The 23,105-nt window shown below is 41.6% G+C and overlaps 1 protein-coding gene across 1 annotated transcript in view; it reads left to right on the top strand.

Moving 5' to 3' along the window:
• Positions 1 to 11,586, top strand: part of TFCP2L1 (transcription factor CP2 like 1) — a 31,981-nt gene extending 20,395 nt beyond the window's left edge. Inside the window, exons 7-15 of the mRNA XM_056496628.1 lie at positions 458 to 568; positions 2,292 to 2,383; positions 3,679 to 3,727; positions 3,824 to 3,917; positions 4,725 to 4,815; positions 5,471 to 5,571; positions 6,504 to 6,646; positions 8,372 to 8,423; positions 8,869 to 11,586. Of these exons, the coding sequence (XP_056352603.1) occupies positions 458 to 568; positions 2,292 to 2,383; positions 3,679 to 3,727; positions 3,824 to 3,917; positions 4,725 to 4,815; positions 5,471 to 5,571; positions 6,504 to 6,646; positions 8,372 to 8,423; positions 8,869 to 8,906 (771 nt within the window). The 3' untranslated portion in view covers positions 8,907 to 11,586. The remainder of the gene's footprint in view (positions 1 to 457; positions 569 to 2,291; positions 2,384 to 3,678; positions 3,728 to 3,823; positions 3,918 to 4,724; positions 4,816 to 5,470; positions 5,572 to 6,503; positions 6,647 to 8,371; positions 8,424 to 8,868) is intronic.
• The last annotated feature ends 11,519 nt before the right edge of the window (positions 11,587 to 23,105 follow it).

Below are 23,105 nucleotides of genomic sequence, written 5' to 3'. Positions count from 1 at the left end.
AGAGAAAAAGATTCAGAGAAAAAGCATCTTTGAAACTCCTAATGTGGGCATGGCAGGCCTATATCTACTTAACGACAAACTCTCCATAGCCTGTTTTCTCAAGGGATCTGCTGCTCCAGTTTTGTTCCTGTGAGCAGTGTCTTTCCTGTTTCTGGAAAAATGGTTCAAATGCCAGTTGAGGTGCATAACTTATGGACTGAAATTGTTGGAATCACATATCAGGACTGTGGTCAGCCTATTTTAGAATTGCAATAGGCATTAGTGGTGAATGTACAGAAACAGTGGGGATGCTTGATTAATTCTTTTGTCTAGAAAATGCAGATCTGATCTTATTTCATATGTAGAATTCCTGTAAATCTTAAGGAGGCTTTTGTTAACATATTAGATAAATCTGTTGGCCTCTGTCTCCAAACTTGTAATACTTGGCATAAGGGAGAGCCTGTGCTTGTACTTATAGCCTAAAGGAGCAGACAGAAAACAGAAGACTGACAGAGAAAAAATGGAAAAGAAGACCACCCAAGAGAAGGAGAAGTATCAGCCTTCCTATGAGACAACGATTCTCACAGAGGTAAAGTGTTTTAGGCACATCATACTACATCATGTTGAGAGATAAATCAAAAGAAAACAGCATCTGAGCCCTGGAGATTGTCTTGTGGAAACATGTATGCTCTGATCTGAGTGAAACAGAGTGGAGTGAAATTATGAAATGACTCACTGGTGAAATTTATGAAAGATGCCAAAGTTTCTTATGTTTCGGGGTAAAACCCAACCCTTAGTAGCCTGGCTTTAAAAAAACAAAACAAAAAAAACCCCAACTTCCTCAGTTTTCACTGTGCTCCTGGGCACTTGTCATGGCCCTCAGGTGCCAGCTGTATGAAAATACAGTTGTCTGTGTATTTTTTTCAGAACTGCTTGGCAAAAGCTCATGTTGGAGATGGGGCACTTGAGCAGATGAATAGGCTGTCTGGTTAAATTATTAATCTGTTTTTCTGTGAATGTGCCTATGAAGCTGTTGTTACATGCGAAATCGGAGAGGATTCCAGGTTGTACTCTAGGAATATCTTGTGTCTTGTATTCTGATGCATCTGGTGTAGAGTTGTATGTGTTTTTGCTCCTCCCTGTCACTACTAAGATGTTTGTATAAACTTACCATAGGCTGTAGAATTAGTCAGCAACAGGACTCAAGAAAGGGATTTAAGTGTTGTTCAGTCTCCCTGTGGGAATGACTTGTTGTTTTAGTCCTTATTTTTTTGGAGCAGCTTGCTGGATATCCAAAAATGATGTTAATTATTCTTAATTTAAATCAACTTCCTGTTGGTGAGATCCAGTCTCTCCCACTCCACTTTCCTCATGTTGCCAGGAGCAACCAGCATGTTTTCTGATTGACAGACCTAATTCTACTGAGTTGGCAGATCCCAGACTCTCCCTGTGAGCTCTGATGCACTTTGACATATTGCGTGGGGAAATGTGGGTTGCCAAAGAGTTAAATATTTGCCAGTGCTTGTGGAGATGATAAAATATTTGCTAGTGTTTGTGGAGATGATAAAGCTCCAAAGCTACACTTGCTGTCTTTTTATCATTGCAAACAAGGCCACTACAGAGCATTTTCTTGAGCTCTTGGTGGGGGGTGTTCAACAGAGCTAGATTTTTTTCTGCTGATTACTGTGGCTTAAATTCAGAACAGTCACCAATTCTAGCTGGGTCACTCTGGTTTTACACTACAGTCATGAAATGTGGAGTCTGACCTATATTTGTGAAGGCTTTTAGTAGCTTTGTGTCTATCTCAGATTTTCTCCATTTAATACCCATTTATGACTGGAGCTGTTTGACTAATGGCTAGAGGTTTCAGAAGGCTGGTTCAGATTCTGCTCTTTTGCTGGTATAAACCTGAAGCAATGCCACTGGAACATTTTTGTCACTCTTGCCTGGATTTAATTAGGGATTTATAATTGAGACCAGGGGTATTTCTGTATCATTGCTGCTTTCAGTCTGAGTTGACTTACTGGCGTTGCTCTGACTTACAGCTGTGCACACTTTGGCCCAGTGTTATTTGGGGACAGGCTTTGTGAAATGGGAGAAAGAAATGTGGAATGCACAACTGGAATCAATCTGGCCCCCTGACAGCCCGCTTGGAGAGCAGTGTAGAAAATCCATGGCCCATCTCCTCCTCCCAGCAGGAGTGATGAGCTGAAGTTAGTGGCATGGCAACAGCATGAATGTGGTATTAGAGGAGAATCGAATCCTTTATTTCCATCCTTATGAAAGTTTCCCTGCTGCCTTTCTTCCAACAGTGCTCTCCCTGGCCAGATGTGCCTTATCAAATGAACAATGCTCCATCTCCAAGCTACAACAGTTCTCCCAACAGCTTCAACCTCGGAGATGGGTATGTAGCCAATACATGCTTTATCCTTCCTGTTGATATGGCAGCTTTTGTGTGTCCATGCATTTCATACCATGGAAGATGTTAAGGACCCCACCCTTTCTAGCAAGGAGAAAGTATTTTCCAAAAGCCTTTAAGACCTTCCATCCAGGAATTCCCTGTAATGTAGAATACTGTTTGTATGTGCACTGTTTGTGGTGGCTGGAAGGCGAGCATCAGAGGGCCTCCAGGGCAACTCCTGGTGAGAACACACCGTGCCTGTACCAGCAATCCCCAGAGGCTTTCAGCACCTCTTCAGAGTTGGCATTTCTTTCTTGCTTTCTGTCTTGAGGTAGTTTGGGGTGCTGAATTCCCAGGTAATTCCCACGTAAAGAAATCCTGTTTGGGGCAAAACAGCCTGGGCTTTGAGATGCCATTTCAGAGCAAAAGACTAATGAAGGCATGTTTAATTCATTGAATAATGAGAGAGTTGTTCAGCCCTAGTGATTGTGGAATGCTGAAGATAATTGGTGTCAGAAAGGTACAGCATTATGAGTCCTCCCTGCTGCATACTTCCCCTTAGGAATTTTAGGCCTTTTTCTCCTGGTAGGACTCTGCCATCTTATTGCCTTCCCACACAACCTAATTACCATGTTGTATTGATCCATGTTCTATCACTAATTTTTAATGAATCCCCTCAACCTGTGAAAAAGAACAAATACTGAAATTATAAAATTGTGTGTTAGTGGAGAGATCTGCTGAGTATATTTTTCCTTTGGTAAAATCCCTGATATGTTTAGGAGTCCTGTCTGTGTTTAGAAGAATTTAGGAGAAATGTGGTTTTGCATAATTTATGGCACTTGACTATGTCTAAGATAACACCAGGGTTGAATTATAAGGTCCTTTATTCAATTTTTGTAAAGAATTATTAGACAGTGGATTTAGTTAGGATATTTCTGGCTCATAGAAATTGAGTTCAGCCATCCTGTAGGTTAATATTTTATTGCTTAGATGATGTCACATTAGTGAGTCAACCATATGGAAAAGCTTGGTTGAGGTCAATAAACCTGAGGTTTTTCTCTCAGTCTGAAGGAGGACCTCAACTCACCAATGAAAGACTCAGGTAGAGAGGATTTTTTTGATTCTTATTCTAAATTATGAACACCTTTTTCAAAATCTGATAAAGAAAAAAAAGCCAAGTTGGATGTAACTTGTGAAAGTTGAGTCAAATTGAGGAGGGGGAAGAGGATGGACACTGCAATGTAAAATTTAAAATAATATGTTTTTTTTCTCTTCCAATTTTATATAATTTCTTTTAGCAACAGTTCACCAACCCACCAAATGGAGCTCCTGCCTCCCAGCAATGATGTAAGTACTTGAGATCATGTTAATGTGGTGCTTTTCTCTTTTAGGACACTGGTGAACAGTTCATTTCAAGACCTTCTTATTCTTTTTGCAATGTAGCATCTCCTTCCTTCTGCTTCTATTCAAGATGCCCAGCAGTGGCTTCATCGTAATAGGTTCTCTCCATTCTGTAGACTCTTCTCAAGTTTTTCGGGTGAGTTTAAACAGTCCAATTATTCTGGTTTTTTTCTCTTCTCTAAGTGCAGCTCATGAGCATCTGCTGCTGGCCACTTTTGATGGGATCCTTGGTCTGATTCAGTGTGGTTGTTCTTTCATTCTTAGATTAGTTACCATTTGTCAAAACAGTTTGTAGATCTATAGAGTAAGTAAAAATGAGAGAAAATAAATTAAGATGGAAGGGACTTCCTAAGTTCATTAAGTCCAGGGCCTTTGAACATCTCCCAAGGTTAGAAATTCCACAGTCTGTCTAAACAACCTCTTCAAATACATAACTATTCTGGCAGTGAAAATGTTTTTTTTTTATATCTAATCAGCACTTCTGTCTGCTGGCTCTCATCCTGTTCCTGTGCACATTTAAGAAGCATCTGGCACCTTCACTGTACCCTCCCATTAAGTACTTGTACAGAGCAGTAAGGTGGTGGAAGGGGCAGTTGTTAGAGGTGCTGAAACCATGAGGAGATTCTCTGACTCAGAGAACGTGACAGTTACAGAAGACCAGGTCATTTAATGGCCAGTGTGAAATATCTAGCTTGTTTATGAGTTGGCTGGAGTATTTTCCAGTGCAGCACTGTTCTTTTGGCAGCTTCCAGCTTTCTGTTTCACAGTGATTGGTTTGAAGTGCACACCTCTTGGAATTTGCAACTTTTCTTTTAAATCTATCTGGTTTAGCTTTGTGGATTCTCCACCCCTTCTACCCCTGCCCTTTCCTGCTGCCCATACATACTATTTGGAAGCTAAGATTTGCTTAACTTCTGAAGAAAAATCAATTTGAAATATGTAGGTGCCGACTTACTGAAGATGTCCAAAGAAGATTTTGTTCAAATCTGTGGGCCTGCTGATGGAATTCGGCTCTTTAATGCAATTAAAGGAAGGTTTGTATTATTCCCTTCCTATTTTTTATGATCCCTTCATAATTTCAATGTTAACTAGAAGTTAATCCTGGAGCTGTAGCATTTAGACTTTCTTTTAATACTTGAGAGGTTCTCTCAGGGACTGGAAATCAGAGTGATACTCAAATCCAAGCACAGCTCAGAAATGTTGCCAAAATGAAGCAGCATAATGCGGATCTCTAGTGGTTTATTTGCTACCAGCTGATAGCTTTAATCCATTCCATGAGCTACACAGCTGACAATACCCTATGCTGCATCTCCATCAGAGGTAGCAAGCAATAAAAAAAAACAAAGCCCTGGAGCCTCAAATGACTCTTAAACTTTCATTGCAATAACCTCATAAATTCTACAGCTGAGCAGGATTTAAATCAGTAGAGGCAGGTATGATGAACTGCTTAGCAAGTGCTGTAAACTTTTTATTCTTACCTGGTCTTGAAAAGATTAAAGTGCTCTGCATCACCTCCCAGGGGTCTCTTGCTAGACATCCTAAGCCATCTAGTTACCAGCATCAAGACCATCCCTTAGTTTGTTATTTATGCACAGCCTGAATGATTCTTTCTCTTACTGTTTGAAAGCTGACTTGAAACTATTTCAGATCTACTAAATTAACTTACTACTGTTTTTGATTAATCCATAGAAATGTAAGGCCCAAGATGACAATTTATGTCTGTCAAGAACCAGAGCAAAACAGATCCCATCTCCACCAAAAACGAGAAAATGGAGATGGCAGTCTTTGTGGTAAGTTCTTGTGTATGGATTTTGTTAAACACCTGGTGGGAATGCTGCTTTCTGCCTGAGCTCCTGTGTGGACAGCTTGGTGCCCTTAGTGTTTGAAGGGATACTGTTTATCCCAGTTTTGCCATTTCTGGTTATGGTTTTATGGCTACAGATTCCAAATAGCACTGTCTGCCTGGGGAACAGACCCAACTTACAAATTATCTGCAGAATGCCACAGCAAAATCTCTATTCAGTTCTTAGGAGGGGCAATAGCATTAAAAACCACTCTTCCATCCACAGTTTTCTTTAGATTGTCTTGTTTGAAAAAATTCAGGGAAATTGAAGGTTGGTAGGTCTGGAAGTGAAGTTTCAAGAATTATAAGTTCAAAACTGTGGGGAATTTGTCGTCTCTCGTGACACAATATACAATCAAATGAAAACAAAGATTATCCTTAAGTCTTGCATTTAGTAATAAACAGGCACAGCTTTCCTACCTGGTAGCTATAATTTGAATTAGATTTCTGAAATAATGCTGTCATCCTGCATTTTGTTTTAGTTTGTGCCTATGGGATCAGTGGGTGGTATCTAATAAAATACAGCTTTTTGTGTGACATAGCACGTTTTACTATTTGATTGAATTCTTTAAGTCAGTAAAAGAAAATTATCCAAAAATATAAGCAGCTTTTATGAGAAGGCTGTTTTAGTGCCCCATGATGAAGTTATTAGTCCCCATGTTTTCCTCTGGGTAAAAGTTGCATGTGCTTTAATTGCCTGCTGCATACAAATAGTGGGTATTTTCCTGCAATCAAGCCAGGTATTTGGGGGATGCTTTAAAATACTAAGCTTTTTTTATTTCATTTGAACCTTCATATTAAACCCACTTAGTTGTTGATGCTGAGTGTCTTGGTGCCATCTGTATTTGCTGTTCTGTAACTGCTTTCCACTTGCTGCAGTGTATCATGCAATCTTCTTAGAAGAGTTGACCACGCTGGAGCTGATGGAGAAGATTGCAAACTTGTACAGCATTTCTCCCCAGCAGATAAATCGGATCTACCGGCAGGGGCCCACAGGGATCCATGTATTAGTGAGCAATGAGGTAAGGGGGCTCCAGGGGGCTACATGGTCAGAGATGTTACAGCTGTGTGACTTCATGAAGTTAGAGTGAACTTCCCCTTGAAGATGCATTCTGTAATTTGACAATTGTAAAGCCATTAATCCCAACAAGCTAAAGTAAATACTTGGAGTGAATCAGCCATACACAGCACTGATTTTAGTGTGGTTTTGCTTTGTAAAAGATGTTGGGGTTCTCATTTGGTTTTTTTAAGCAAAACAAAATTGGTCATTTATTGCTCTCTACAACTGCCTGAAAAGAGGTTGTGGCAATGTGGGGCTCTATCTCTTCTCCCAAGTAACAAGTGTCAGGATGAGAGGAAATGGCCTAAATGGCCTCAAGTTGTACCAGGGAATGTTTAAACTGGGGATTAGGAAAAATTTGTTTATTGAAAGTTTTATCAAGCATTGGAAGAGGCTGCTCAGGGAAGTTGAGTCACCATCCCTGGGGGTGTTTAGAAGTCATGTAGCTGTGCACTTGGGGGCATGGTTTAGTGTTGGGCTTCCTGGTGCCAGGACAATGTCTGTGCATGATGACCTTAGAGGATTTTTCCAACCTAAATGATTCTATGAATTTCTTTTCATTTTGGCTACTTACACACATTTTGAAGTGAGGATCTAAAGTAAGAACTTTTAAAATTAAATAGGTAAGTTGCCCAAAGAAGGTAAGTTTTAAAGTTTGTAGGCAGCAATTAGTTTTACATCTTGGCCCATGATTCTAGGCACTGGGTCTGTCACTATATACATTATATGCACACTATAATTTATGGACCTCTGCTACTGTTAGGGTCCCATTATATGATGCGTTAATTTAATCCATTCCATTAACTTACAGGTTAATAGTGAGTTGCCCTTCTTCCTCTTTTCCCCCTACTAAATTACTTACTCATTCATGCACCAGAATCACTTAAGAAGCTCCATTTATAAGAAGGATTGTTAAAACAAATGAAGCAGAGCATAGGTCTCAACTGGAGCCTAAAGTGAACGCTGTAATGCTTATACCTGAAGTCTCCTTGCTATTCCAGCCTGATTAAATCTGAAACTTTGATGCTTTATGGATGCAAAGTGCTTGGAGGCAGCCCTTGATAGGGGAATTGCATGAACCAGCCTGGGTATAAGGCTTTAAATATTTGTTTAAGTCAATCATTAACAAGGTCTATTGCTTTTCTAATATTTTTTTCTTGTTCTAGTACTATAGTGGCAAGTGTGTGGCACTCTGTGAATGTACTTCATGCATCATTAGGCAAAGACACAAACTGGCCAGAGAGGTTTGATTTGAAGGAGTAGAGGCTGGATGTTAAATCCAAAAGAGTGTAGAGAGATCAGTCTAAGTTGAAAAGGGTATTTTGATGAGAGAACTTAGAGCTGAAAAATGCACTACTCAAATGATACTCAGTGTTCAGGAGAAGGTTTTTTCACAAAGCTGGATCTCATGAACTGATCAGAGGTTCTGGTCACCCCTCCCTTCTCTGAAGTTGTGTCCAGCTTTTGCTTCAGCTGTTTGAGACACCTCCTGAAGGTAATTCACCTCCTTTTAATTGATCAGGCATGTATGTTAATAATCTCATGGACAGAGTTACTCAGGACTGTGCAGGCCTAGACACCAAATGCTGTTTGATACCTCTCCTCTAAGTCTATACTGGCCCTGAAAGAAATGTGAGTTCAATTGCTAAAAATATGTTGTGTTGGCTTTTTTCCTTCTGCCCTTCAGATGGTGCAAAACTTCCAAGATGAATCTTGTTTTGTTATCAGCACATTAAAAGGTGTGTATTGCTGCTGCTGTTACCTGTTACTCTAAAGATAATTCCTCCTTTCAATTGCACTAAATGTTATCACAAACTCAATGCTGTTATCCTGGAAAGATAAGTAATCTAATCTAGTGTAAGTCAAGGTGGTTGACTACACTATGGTTGATTATTTTTGATGGATCAATGCTTTACTCTGTTACACTGTTACAAACATTTCATGAATGCATTGACACCACTGACATAAATAAGCAGAAAACATTCAAGTAAAATGATAAAATATGACAATATGTAGGGTTTTAATGTAAATTATTTGGTATATTGTTCCTGATTGGTTTCCATGAGTGGGTTGTGAAACAACTGTACAAACTACTGCAAAGTACCTAGAAAGAAAATTTAAAGTTCTATATGTCTGGTGTTTCCTAAAAGCAATGACAATATGTTTTGCATTTCTTTGTTACAGCTGAAAGCAATGATGGCTACCACATCATTTTAAAATGACCGTGCTGCACAGAGAGACTTTAACGGCCTAAAATTTAGTGCCTCACTGAGATTGCTACAACCTAGACTGGAAACATGAAGAACCTTCTGGATAAATGTTCCTGTGAACTAAGAATTACCAAACAGCTTAAGAAAAAACTTGCTTTTACAGATAGAAATTTTTGGTGGTGTGTGATTTTGGTGGGTTTGGTTTTGGGTTTTGTGGGGTTTTTTTGTGTTGTTTTTTTTTTTTTTTTGTTTGTTTTTTTTTTTGTTTTGGGTTTTGTTTTGGTTTTTGTTTAGTTCGTTTGATTTTTGTTTTGGTTCTTTTGGTTTTTTTTAAGCTGAAGCTGAGAACATCCTCAAAACTTGTACATGTTTTTTCTTCCCTCCTTTTCTCTTCAGTCTCTTAAAAATTGTAGAGGTTTCTGCTTATTACTTAGAAACATCTGCCTTGTACTAAAGGGAAATGAAAGATAAATCCCAATTCTCTTGACCCCTCATGTTTGGGTGAATTGATTTACTTACAGTTCTGAGTGCTCTCTTGCTTTCAACACACACCCTGATGCTGATGGATGTAGACTCCCCAGGGCTCCTCTTGTACTCTTTGAGGTGGAAGGCTTGGGACTGCCTCCCAAAACAGATGGGCAATGCTGAGGATGAGTTTGGTGCTCAGCCTTTACCCAAAGTGTCAACTCTGGAAGCCCACACTCATCTGTTCTCCACCTTCAGATGTGCTCCAAATCCAGAGACCTTGGTCCCTCCTGACAGACCTTCTGTAGTACTAATCCAGCAGAAAAGTTCTGGGAGGGTTCAAGGGAGGACAGACAGCTTGAGGTGAGCAGTTCAGTACCATGTTACTATCTTTAGCTTTAGAGAAGTCTCCTTGAATGGAGCATGTGGAATTTTTCTGAGGAACTGCTTTGAACATTGACAGCTACAGTGCTCATGACAAATTCATACTATGGATTTATTCTACTCTACAGATTAGTAATTAACTGCTATCTTTACTGTAACTGGGAATTAGATATTACAATCTTAATGGATTTTCATCCTGTTACTGAAGTAAAACTGTTTTGATCAAGACCAGGTAAACAGATCATCTTAGTTGCTGCTTCTTACATTCTTGCTCTTTCATTTTGGACTCCTGTTTCCCATATCTGTTACCTGTGATCAGCTCCACACTCCTTGGTCTTTTGGGACTCCATTCCAGGCACCGTAAAGTTAAAAAGTGGCAAACTGGATCACACCTTTCTTGCATTTCACTTTTGACAGCTAAATAATATATCTGTTTCCCCAAACTGAGTGTCTATATACCATCAAAATCTGGTTCTTGAACATTTCATTTCATCCTGAACTGACATGGAAAGCTGAAATACCAAACATTTTCCTGGAATGGAAATTTTTCAAAAAATGAGAAATTGTCAGCTGAAAAACACTGAATAAAATGTTCCAGCCTTTTGAAATGGAAACATTTAATTAAATCCATTTGGCCCTTAAAGCAGCATCAGTTTGAGCTACTGTTGCAGCCCTCAGAATTGTCATTCGAGTGCCTTGCGCGCCGTGTCTCCCCTGGGCTGAGCTCCTTGGCTGGATTGCAGATCCCATGATGCTCCTAGCCTGGGTTAGTCAAGCAGGGAATGCGTCATGAGGGCTGGAGAGGAGCCCAGGGACAGAGGGGCCGTGGAGCCCGTGAGTTACAGCTCCCAGCTGACACCAGAGGAATTGCACAGACACAGACCGATATTTCTCTGACAAAAGTGATGTGTTTCATGTTTTCCCAACAGAAATAAACAGCAAAATATTGAGAAAAGCAACCTTTTTTTCATTAAGGCATCAAGTTTTGTGCAAAAAACCCCACCCTTCCCCACTGATTTTTTTTTTTTTTTTTTTTTTTTTTTACACCGAAAATAATACTAGAATAGAAAACTTGTGTTACAATGGGAAAGCCTTCAGCCAACTCAGCTAATTGAGCAGCAATGCCTGCTTAGGCATGATCTCCATCAACTGACTGTTCTGGATGCTCCATGAATTGTAGGCATGCAGAAAGGATGCTTAGGCTTTGGGACATGGTGGTTCCCCCTGATGAAATTAATAACTTGAGGCTTCTTGGCTGAGAACCAGGTTGTGTAGGTGAGGAGGAGCTCCTGGCCATGGGATTCAGGTTGTGGCCACACACAGCTGCCTTCCAAAACAGTGAATGGATTCTAGATGCTTTTGTGAGCAGGTGGGACCAGTGTGCCCATGCATACCAGGTGCTGCTTGATTTATTTTCTAGAAGGTGCTTTGGAAGATGGATGTTGGCTGTTCTGTAATACTGGCCCAGTGCATGGTGTGGCTGTCTTTGGCATGCAGCTCATGTGAATCTCATGGGAAAGGTTCTAAACAGATCTTGAAGTTGCCAGGAGAGTAGCCTGTATCATGTCAGATCCACTTGGATGTGATATCCCTGTAAGTGAGGGGACACAGCAATCCTGATACACAGTAGAGTGAAGAAGGGATAGAGGTGGATTTGCTGCCAGAGTTAGGGACTGAGAACTGTTCACTTGTTTTAAAAAGCCTAAGTTCTTCATTCTTTACAAAACAACTCTTGCCCATAAGGAATTTTATGCCTAAGTCCTGATAGTGTTTCAATAGCACTTGCTTGATTAATTTTGAACAGAAAGAAGTCTGTTAGGGCCTTGCTGTATTTAGATTTTTTTTTTTAAACAAAATAATTCTATTCTCATCTGAGGATGAATTTGACATGTATCTTTCTTTCATGCTCTTACCTGAGTAAACAAGCCCATAGACTATAAATATTTTCCTATGAGTTGGCTCTGTGTGAGCCTTTTGTAAAGCTGTGCACAAGTGAAGAACCTTTCTCCAGTGTCTAGTCTGAACTTGCCCTGACTCAGCTTCATTCCATTCCCTCCCTTCCTGCTGCTGGTCACCAGAGAGAGGAGATCAGCACCTCTCCTCCACTGCTGCCCTTGAGGAAGGTGCAGAGAGAGAAAGGGTAGGTATTACACACAGACACCCCCCTAAACTGCAGAGAAAAAGACTTGTCTCATCTGTGTGTCAAGTAATCCTTGACTCCCCTTGGATCTGCCATCCCTGAAGGGACTTGTTTGACCTGTTTGTGGAAATGGCAGCCTCCAGAAGGATGCTTTTGTTTCCTCAAGACTGGAGGAAGCACAAATGTTTAGTCTGGGATAGATATCTAAACTCTAGATAGATTAAAGGCAGGGGAGGTGAGTAGCTCCCACTCATCTAAATAGCATTTACTTTTTTCTTAAGTGCCTGTTACACTTTTTCTTTATTGCTCCTATTTCTTTCTTGAAAAGTAAGAAAATGTACTCAAAGTGATTTAACTGGAACTTTTTTCAGCTCTATGTGAAATTTGTGCAGCAGAAGTTTATAAGGACTAGGGCTTAGAATAACAGTGAGTAACATGGTTCCCCAGGCTGTCCAGCTCTTCAGTTGTATGTATGGTGACAGCCACTATGAGTAAAAGTGGGCTTGCTGGGGGTGAAAAGGCAGAATCATTATGTGGTTAATACCAATATGACTCCAGCCAGTACTGCAAAGTATAAACTTGCATTCTTGTTGGATCTGTACTGTCTGTTTGAAGTCTCATAAATTGTGGCATTTTCTCTATCAACTGAGTAAATTGATGGAGATCAATTAATACAACTCTGGTAATGTTCTGAAAACTCACAGTAATGCCCATGATACACAACTGCAGGGCAGGGAGAGGGCAAATGATGTGGTGATAAAAATTTGGCCATCTGACTGAGGTGGCAGGACTGGTGCTATTAAAATGAAAGTTCCTGTTCTTTCTGCTGGCCCTGCATGTTTATTGGCTAAAATAGAAGTAATCATTCAATATGGAAAATACTGGAATTCTTAGTGTGTCTTAGTGGGAAATTTAATGGGCTGAAGTTTCAAGACTTGGAGGTGGTGAAAGGATTCTTGCATTTGAGAAGCCCTGGATGGCACTCTCCTTATAATGTAACATATACATATATATGCATATATATCCATATATATCCACATACTTACTGTACTGTATCAACACATATTTGTGCTGAGTACATGTGTTCCTTGGCTTTAACTGTACTCTGCTTTGTTTAGTTGCAGTTCAGTGTAAAAGACTCTGGTTGATCAAGCTTCAAAACCCAGCCATTCCTTGGGTAGAAATGTAAAAGTCCATAGTAGCACCTAGGTGATTTGGACATGGTACACTTGGAGTGATGTAAGTTCAGTGAATTTCTGCTATATAAGTCCCAGGCCTTGGTGAAGATGAGCATATTCTTTCACTAACACTGCAGTTCTACATTGCAGCTTCTGATAATTACTTAGAGTAACAGAGAGATAGATTGCCCAATGCTTTGTGAACTAGTAAAGCTACTCCATAAGCAGAACAACCATATGATGACTTTTCCTAGCTCAGTGTTGTATTGCTTAAGCATTGGCCGTAATTCTAACAATCATCTGGTGGATGACTGAAACAGGTGTTTTTGTCTATCTGTTGGGATCTTTTTGATTTTTCAAGGAAATGCTTATATTCAGACTAGCTTCTCTTTCTCCTCCAGTTATGAAATGGTTTAACTTTATGCTAGTAATAGAAATATTTTCATAAGATTATAATCTGACAGCACAGGGTACTCAGAGTGGGGAGTGTTTGGCTTTGATCATCACTACTGTGGGTGAATATGAGAAGGCAGACTGGAGGTGTATTTAACATCCTTGGCTCTCTCTAACAAATGGGTTAAGCTAGTGCCTAATTTTTGTGCATTTTTGATTTGTATATATATATTTTTTTTTTTTTTTTTTTTTTTGCCATTCCCTTAAAATTCTGCTCCCTGGTGGGGGGTGCATTGGTGACCAGATGGTGTGCCCAACTTTTTAAAGTAGCCTGCTGTCCTGGCTTGCTTGGGGTGGGTGTTTATCTGTCAAAGGGGAGTTACCTCTCTTTGCTGACAATGCAGCTGTTAGAGGCAGGCAGTGGCCACGAAGTTGGCATGATGGGCAAGGGCAAGTGGAGGAGAGTGGGTGGGAGGCTGAGGCATACCAGTTGTGAGTAAATACTGCCACACTCTTTGTTTTTTCATTTGTTGGGTTTTGGGGTTTTTTTGTACATGAATAAATAATAAAAAAAAGCATATTTTGCACTGGCTCTTGTACTGTTGTGCAGAAGAAATCTGTGTGTAGAATCTGTGCTCCAGTCAAAATGCAAATAAATCTGTTTGTAAGAAGCACGGGTCTGGTCTCTGGTTTATTTGGCAGGTTGGGCACAGGAGAGCCCTGGGCATCACTGCTGCTCAGTGTGCAGCTGCCAGGGGTGAGGGAAGCAGGGTTTGCAAAGTGCTGCCCAGACAATGCCAGCTGCAGCCAAAAGTCCTCAGCGTTTTCTTTGGGTTGGGACTGACTCCATTTCCCCAGAGCACAAGGCATGAGCAGTTTGTGTTTAATCTGGGTCAGGGCACGAGGAGAAGCGCCTGGTTCCTGCAGGAGCTGTGACAATGGACATGTGCTTCACTGAAGGCACCAGCTGTGTCAGAGGGCAGCTGGCTTTGGTCTTGCAGTGCTCAGAAGCCATTTCAGATTCTGGTCCTCACTGACATCAGAGATGAGCAGAGTCCCTCCTCACAGCAATGCTCTGCCCTATTGAGCAGCTGTGAGACACGTGCTGGCAGTGAGGGTTGGGCTGTGGAGCATTCACAGTGGTTTGGCTGGAAGAACTCCAGTATCCTCTAAGGTTTAAACCATAGATCTAGTAACTAAGTCAGGCAATTAGCAGATGTTCAGTGTCATTTTCCAGTTGGAGAAGGTGGAGCCCAGTTTGGAGATAGTATCTTCCAGCAGACAAACTTCATGTCAAGGCAAAGTAGTGAGAATGGATGTGCAACCAATGTAAGGGTGCTCCTTAATCTGAATTGACCTTGAGCAATTTCAGCTCCTTTCCTTTGCTAAAGAAGTATTTGAATCTTTTTAGTATATTGCAGCAGAGACTAGTTCTCCTGATCAAATTGGAGTTTCAGACAAGTGTTGGCTTTCCTGCTCCCCAGAGATGTGTGGCCCAGGGAGGCAAGGCTGTCTCATCCTACCCCATCCTAAATCTTCTATTTTTGGCTGTTGCAAACAGTGCCACGATCTATTTTGCTGTCTAGAAAAGCCTCAGTTCTGATTTATCTGATATTAAGTAATAAGCAAGAATGATGCAGCTGGAAAAAAGTTTGATTAGCAAGAATCTAAAATTAGCTGAGTACACTGAGAAATAATTTTTCCAATGGTGAAAATTTAAATGCTGAAGACTATGCTTTAGAGAGGTGACATGCTAGAATTCTTCCTTGAAAATATTTTCAAAGCCAGCATCTCCCAGAGGAAAGAGTTCCTGGATGGGTTGGCACCACTTTGGGAATTAAGCTCTCCATTATCTTAATAGTTTAACCTGTGGTAAGAAAATAAGGGAGAAGTTAAGTAAAAAGATGAACAGATGACTCAGTGCAGGTAGGAAATCCTGGCTGAGGGTGCATGGCCAGAGCATCCCTGGAAGGAAACCCAGCACTGAGGCTTGGAGGTGCTGAGCCAAGTGCTGCTGCACAGCTGTCCTGACAAAAACATTGTCCCAGGCAAAATATTCCAGAGCGGCCCACAGTTTCCCTTTTCCACCAGGTTCACCTCATTTCACAGCAGTGCCTATGAGGCCATAACTCTTGTTTCTCCAGCTGCCATCCTTATTTACTGTCACATGCATGTCTTGAAAGAAACTAAGAAATGTATCCCCAAATAAAAACGTAGGGATAAATGTGGTGATTGTTGAAGTGATTACTGGGGAAAAAAAGGAGAGACATTCTTCTTTTTTTTTTTCCTAAAGTTTTGGCTCCCTTTTGGTCCTTCCAGTCCCTGCCAATGGCTTTGCACTTTCCAATTCTCAAACAGTTGAATTTCTGATCTAATTATGTGATGATTGTGGTCACCTGCTGGCCAGCTACACAAGCAAAGTAATTGAGAAAATGAACCTTTGGATTCTTGGAGACTCCCACTTTAAAACAATGAAAGCATTTTTTCTCTCTCATTAACATCATCAGGTGGTGTTAATCTGTCACCTTTCAGGCTCCCATGCCCACAGGTGATGACCCTCTGTCTCCCTCTGTGAAAATGCCCTTTATTATACTTAGTGCAAAGCACCTGAGCCCCAGTGGTGCAAAGAGCAGTACCAGGAGCCTGAACCCAGACCCTGGGCCAGAGAGATGGATCAGTTTTTCAGGGCTTGGGGCTGTCTAGCCTCACACTTGCTTATAAAATTAAATTCTCGTGACATTACAGCACTGTGAGACTCAGAAACCCCCAAACCACCAGACTCTTGTACATTCCTGACTGGTGGCCACCAGTCTTGGTTGAACAAGTATGGGAATATGTGGGGAAGTGATTTCAGGTTTTATAAGGGAATAAATATAAGACATGTACATTTAAAAAAGAAATTACATATTATACACTAAGCACAGGAAGAATTGTAAGAATTTAAATACTGTGGCAGCACTCTGCCAGATGTCTGTTGTCTGCAGTGTCTGATTTTTAAACTCAATTTTTCCTGTGCAGATTTATAGCTGAAGCGTGGATAAGACATTAAGTAAAATATGAACAGGCCATTTTGATAGTCAGGAGTACAAGACACTAAGTTCTATCCCAAAAGAGTGTCAAAGCCACACTACCAGGGTCCTCTTGTCACCTAAGCAGGGTGCCAGGTGGGGGGAAATCAAGGAAGCCAACAAGTAAGTGTTGTGGAAGAAATTGATGGCCATTCATTAAGAATGACAATTTTTTACCTATACATTTGAGTTTTTGGGAGGTCTTATAAGGAAGCCAGGGCTGGAAATGCCCTTTCTGCTCAAGCTGGGAGGATATCCTGGGAGGTGGAAATGAGCCAGCAGGTGTTTCTGGGTGTTTTGGTTTCCCAGATGGGCTCACAGTGGGGTCAGCCTTACTAGCTCAGAGACAAGGAACCCTCCTGGCACCTGCCTTTATAAACCAAGTGATTCCTTCCCTTGGTGGTGGGGCTGGGGCAGGGCACTCATCTCAGGTGGCTGGAGAGGCTGAGTGTGTGTTGTTAACTGCTGGTGTGCACTGTGCTTCTTGCTGGCTGTATTACTGAACCATAGAATTGTTTGATTGGAAGGGACCTTTCAATGTTAACAGCCCAGCCCCTCTGCAATGAGCAGGAGCATCTTCACATGGATAAGGTGCTCAGAGGTGTGTCTGCTCTGGCCATGGGTGTTTCCAGGAATGGGCTTCCATCACCTCCCTGGGTGACCTGTTCAAGTGTCTTACCACCCTCCTTGTAAAAAGCTTGTTCCTTATATCCAATATAAATTGACCCTCTTTTACTTTAAACCATTACTCCTTTGATGAGCCTTGCTAAAATGTTTTTACTGTAAGTCCTGAAAGCTGCAATAAAGATCCCTTAGGGTCTGTACCAGGTCTCACAGCATTAAAATCCCTATTGCTCTCCCCACCCTTACAATTATTTCCCCATTTCTGTTTGTCTCTCTCATTTCATCAGGGGCTGGCAGTACATGGCTCATGTCAGCTGTGATAGGTTTTGCTGTTAAAATGCTGGGGATGAAGCTATGGCATGGCTTGGAGAAGTTTTGTGCTGGGAATATCTAGTGGTGGTCCTTTTTTAGTGAGTGGTGCTCCATGTGCTCCTTCTGCTGTGTTCTTTAAGGATCTGTGTGACTTGAGGTTTTGCCTATCTGGTTGTGTAAATGAGACAAATCCTGAGCAACTCAGAGCAAAAGTCATCTCATCTAAGCTGTCCAGGGCATAAAAATGGTGACACAGGCAAGAAATTTTCTGTCCCCAAGTTGAAGGGCCAAACTCTTGGTGCAGCCAGCATCTGCTGCAGCTGTAAACTGCTGATCCCTCCTGGCAGGGCTCACCTGGGGATGCTCAAGGAATTGCCAGCCCAGGGCTGGCTGTGCAGTGCTTGGCATCAGTGGGGGCTGTGGAAGGCTGCAATTAAATCAATTACAGGCTAGTGATTCTGCATTCAATGAAATAATTACTCTTGAAAACTGGCAGTATGGGTGAAACTTGCTCCCAGCATTTATACAAGGTTTCACTGTCTTGCCAAAAAGTGTGGTTGACATCAACCTGTTATTGTGACAAAGGCTATAAACTCATAGGGTCATAAAATGAGTGGGGTTAGGCCAAAGGCTGCTTGGTCTTGTGCAGGGTCAGAAAGGCCAGTGCTAGCCAGGAAATCCAACCAGAGATTATGATATCCCATTCTTGCCTCAGGTAATTTATGAATCACCAAGAAAAGATTTTTTGTCTTTCCGGTGTTGGGTGGGAGAAAAGTAAAACAATATAGGCATGCCAAACCATAATTATCATTCAGTTTATCCCTTTAGAATGTCTATTTAAAAATTAAATTTGGATATATTTATTAATTAATGATTTTCCCCAGCAAATAGAAAAAATATAACTTGGCAACCATTTTTTTACCAAGTTGGGCAGTTCTTGTGATGGTGTGTTTGCCAGCTAACATGGAGCTGGGCACTAAAAATTTAAGGTTTTTCTTGCTCACAGTATTGCTTCACAGTGATGGGTAGGATTGGCAGTGTGAGGGGTCTGGGGGCTTTAAATTGGGGTGAAACTTCAATGGATGAGCTTTTCCATACTGTGTGGATGCCATCATGCTCCACATGTGCCTGGCAGAGCAGTCTATGTTTTAAGAACCTTGTGCTGTGAATGCACTAAATCTCCAGACTGAGTTCTTGTGCCATTGGTTGTGTGTGCTGCAAATTCTCAGCTCTGTCTGCTGGTTCTGATTTCTCTAGATATGAGGGGTGGCATTAACTTGGCTTTCTTTTTGTGCATGATGAAAGAACACACAATGAAGAGGAGAAATGGCTCTAATGATGCTTATCCTTAAGTTACAGTCTTGAAGTAAATAAAGATGTTAACTATTTCCAGTGCTTTTTAATTTGGATGGAGAGGCCGCAACTGGCAGAGCTTTCTACCCTGAAACCAAGACAAGCCTTACAAGCTGAGCCTGGATCATAAGCACAAGGAGCATTACATGCTGCCTTCGTGTGTCTTCTTTGAGGAAAATCATCATTTGTTCCTTCAAAAAGGAAATTCTGGAGGGCACTTGACGGGAAAACTCCTAAATCACCCAAGCTGTGACCATGGGCTTCACACTGAAGAGTCTGGTTCTGAGTGCAGCACTCTCAGATGAATGTGAGACATGCTAGAAAGGTTTGATCTTGGAAAGGTTTAAAATGTGGAAAATGGCATAATCTGATGATGATTAAAAAATCAGTGATGTATTTCAGGTTTTCTCCATTTAAGATCTTATTTGACACGTTTTCTACTCTGACTAGTCCCTGCAAACATGACAGAGCATCTGTAGATACTGTGGTTTGTTCAGTACTAAATGCATCGTGGAATTTCATTTTAAACTTCCTACAAACAGTCCACCTGTGACTGATAAAGCTTTTGAGAAAGAGAAGACCTTTTCTGTTTCATAGCTGGTAGTATTTTTTCTTTTGAGTAATTGATATTTAGGGTGAAAATACTACTTCAAAACTGCAATTCAACAAATGGTAAATTTAGCTTTTGCCATTCATAATTACTCCTGCATCATTTTCAAAATGGGATATTCTGAGACAGACTTTTTTCCCCTTGGCAGAGTATTATTTAATTCATTGTTCACCTCAGTAAATTAAAGGCAGCAGAGCAGGTAGAACACCAGTTGCTTAAGGTACATTTTTATTCATTGAGTTGTTTAGCCTGTACACTTTGTTCTCACTGCTTTGAGAACACAAACTGTTTTCTGAACAGGCATTGATGTGATGGCTTGGCCACAAGAGCCATGGAATTATGGTTGGTAGATCTGGATGCCTCCTGAGTATGGTTGCAGCATCCCTGGGACCAGCTCAGCTGAGGGTTAATAGGAACTTTCTTAGAATTAGGTTTAAGGCCATCCTGTACTAACTGATATATAACATTTTATTTCTTCACATATTTTTAATGGAGTGCCTTTGAAAGACCTTAGAAAGACATGGTGTTTGTCTGGGGGAGTTTAATGTTGTTAAGGTTGAGTTTTCTCAGCATATAAGAGGCAGCCATGCTTGGTGAGCATGTCCTAGTTCTTGCAAAAGTAGCTGAAAAAAGGGCAGGATTTTTTCTTTTATGCTTTTGGTACATTTGAATGGACTTTTGGGGGGTTGATTATCTTTCTTTCCCACATAATCTTTATGGAAAGGGAAATTCTGTAGTGTAAAAATAGTTTTGTTTTGTCAGAGTCCTGTGGCAGTAATTGAACTAGAGAAGTGTGGCTAAAGCCTCTTTACCAGAGGGGGAAGGTGGGATGGCTGTGGCTGCCCTGTGCCTGGGGTTTGCACACTGCAACCAAGGGCATCACTTCAGTGGTGGCCAGTGTAAAAATAAAATAAAATGAATAAATGAAATAACTCTGTGTCACAGAGCTGGCCAGGCAGTGCCTCCCCCCACACTGACCAACACTGCATTGTGTATCCTCGAGTAGGAGCTTTTCTGTGGCACTTGATACCCAGTGACATTTCTCACCAAAGGGCTTGCCTGAGTATTCTGATATTCCTGAGCAGATCCAAAGAATTCATTGGTTGATAAAATATTTTCCACATCAGACTGTGGCTGAGCTGTAGGATTGGTTTTGCTGAATAGCTGCAAAAATGGATGAGGTATATGTTGTACTGCAGCTGAAACACTTGGATCTTTGTATCAGCTTCCTTGAGAGTCACTGGAACTACACTTAGAGATGCTGCTGAAGAGAAAGTCCTGCTGAAGCAAATAGTGGGTGAAATTATTCAGGAGTACTCATGCTTGTAGCAATTCTGTCTTTAGATCTATTCATCTTTCTTTGTGTGTGCTGCTTTTCCACCTAATTTGGCACAGCTCTGTTGCCAGTTGGTTACTGATATTACAATGTAGGGGTTGATAAGCACTTGCCAGCATTCAGAAACTTTCCATTCCCACACTTTACAAGCTCTGGCCATTTTTCAAACCTGTCATTTGAAGCTGTTTGAATCATGGAAGAACAATGACAAGCGAGGGAGAATGTGTTACTACTGATATTTATCTGGGAGCCTCCTTTGGTGCAATTACCAGCTGGGAAGATAAAGTGTGGTGCAAAGAGTGTGTTTGGATGATGGTCAAAAAACAGAGGTTAGTGCAGTCTAAGAGAAGCTGGAGAGTGCTGGATCAGCACCAAGCAGTCACAGCGTGTCACACTGTAAGGCTGGGTCCTCCACACGGGAAAGTGAAGCCAGGACACTGCTGGGACAAGGAGCAGGGAGCCCTGGCTTCACCTGTTCCCACTGACACTGGACATTTAGAGCTCAGAGGGGGAGCACTATATTGGATCTTGCTGCACAGGTAAGGCAGGAGCCATGGGCATCACCAGCAGAGGCTCTGACATTTCCTGTCTGTGCCCCACATGTCCTCAGAGTCTTTGTGATCTTGTGAACTTGCAAGGGGTAAAATCCTCATGCAGACATGGTGGACCATCAAAGTAAACCTTTCCTCCTCCCTGGCCTTGTCCATTGTCTGGGTTCAGGTGTTGTGTGGCCAGACAGTCCCAGGAATGGATGGTGTGTTAATGACCACTCACTACACATTGTAGGTAAGATCAAAAACATTTGCCATGTGCTTCCTCTTCCACAGTATTTCTTTCCCATGCTCCACCCCCCAATCCCTTCCTTTATTCTTCTTTCAGCTGTTCCACGTGTAGTTTTCACCCTGCTCTTGCTGCTGGTCCTGCACTGTCTTTGGATGAGCTGTGCTTGGGGATGGAGTCCCACACCAGGAGCTGTCTGCCTGCTGCACTGACCTCAAGGATTCCTGCCCTGCATTCCATTTCTGCCTGGGCTGTGGTGTCAGCCCTGTGCCAGTGTCTGTGCAGAGACTACTCCAGGTTAGAAATAAATGACTGTGACTTGGGAGAATTTCTTAATCTGATTCATCTCTCAGCTACAGCAATGAGTATATTGGTCCAAGATGGGGTGTTTGAGATGGCTGGGGAAAGAAAATGCACATTCAAGTATGACAGTAGCAGCCTCAAATGAAGAGTGTGTGTCTTGTCCTCCTTCAGACAACACCAGGGAGGTTAGCAATAAAGCTGTGCTCCACCCTGGGGCAGTCACTGGTTTTCAGTGGAGTGTGAATGGGGGGCCACATCTTCAGGCTGTGTGAGTAACCCCTGTGATGGTTTCACTCACCATCTCCCTGCACACAAAGCTGTGGCTGTCCTCCCAGTCCCTTCATCCCTCCTCATCTCCCAGGATGTCTCTGGCACAGGGGGTGGCAAACCTGGATTGTGAGAGGGGTGAACACTTAAAACATTTTTCTTTAAGCAAGTCAGTTGCCTGATCTGCTCCTTGACCCCTCCATCCCAGGGTGCTGAAGCCCACCAGCAGGAAGAGCTGGGCTCTATGGCTTGGCTGTGCCCTAACCCTAACTCTTTGCTGCTGCATAGGAATGAGCAGGAACTCATCAAGTGGTTTATGTGTCTGATTGAGGTCCTGAGCCAGGGATGAGGCAATTAACCAGTAAAAAACCACAATCCCAACCACAGGCAGCACTGTGCATCCAGAGCTGGGTGCAGCTTTCTGTGATAAGGATGGGGCAGCCCCAGCTCCTTACACTGGAATTTACTTTAAAAAAAGCAATGTCAGTGCCATTGTTGCTTGATATGGGCTACTATTTAATTATCCAGTGCAGCCTTCAGTTTTCATGCTCCCACTAAGTCCAGCTCCTTAAAGGACTAATAAATTCATGGTCTTTTTTTATTTTCCCTTGAGACACAGCTGTGGAGCAGCCAAAGCCCTCAGTGTCTCTGTGATTTTGTTAGTGCTCTCAAAACCTCACACTATGTAAAGCTTTGGGATTGCTCAAACCAGGAAACCTGACACAGAACTCTCTTTTTTATCTGCAAAAAAAGACATTGTGTCATGGATTTTTAGGAACAAAGCTGAAAAACAGCTTGATGTGGGTTTTTATTTAACCAAAACAATGTGTTGAAGCATTCAAGATATCAGTTTAGTAAAGTTCATGGAGTGTGTAGAAGTCTTAAGATCTTCTACCTGCAATGACACATAAAAGCCAGCACCACTAATTTTGCCTAAATGCTTATGTGCTTTTTCCATCAGGTTTGAATCAGAACTGCTCTTTTGGGATGAGTTATGG

The sequence above is a fragment of the Oenanthe melanoleuca genome, chromosome 7 (genome assembly GCF_029582105.1).
Source record: "Oenanthe melanoleuca isolate GR-GAL-2019-014 chromosome 7, OMel1.0, whole genome shotgun sequence".
In the NCBI taxonomy this organism is placed as follows: Eukaryota; Metazoa; Chordata; class Aves; order Passeriformes; family Muscicapidae; genus Oenanthe; species Oenanthe melanoleuca.
The sequence above is the reverse complement of the archived record's forward strand: the minus strand, read 5'-3'. Positions and strand labels throughout refer to the sequence as shown.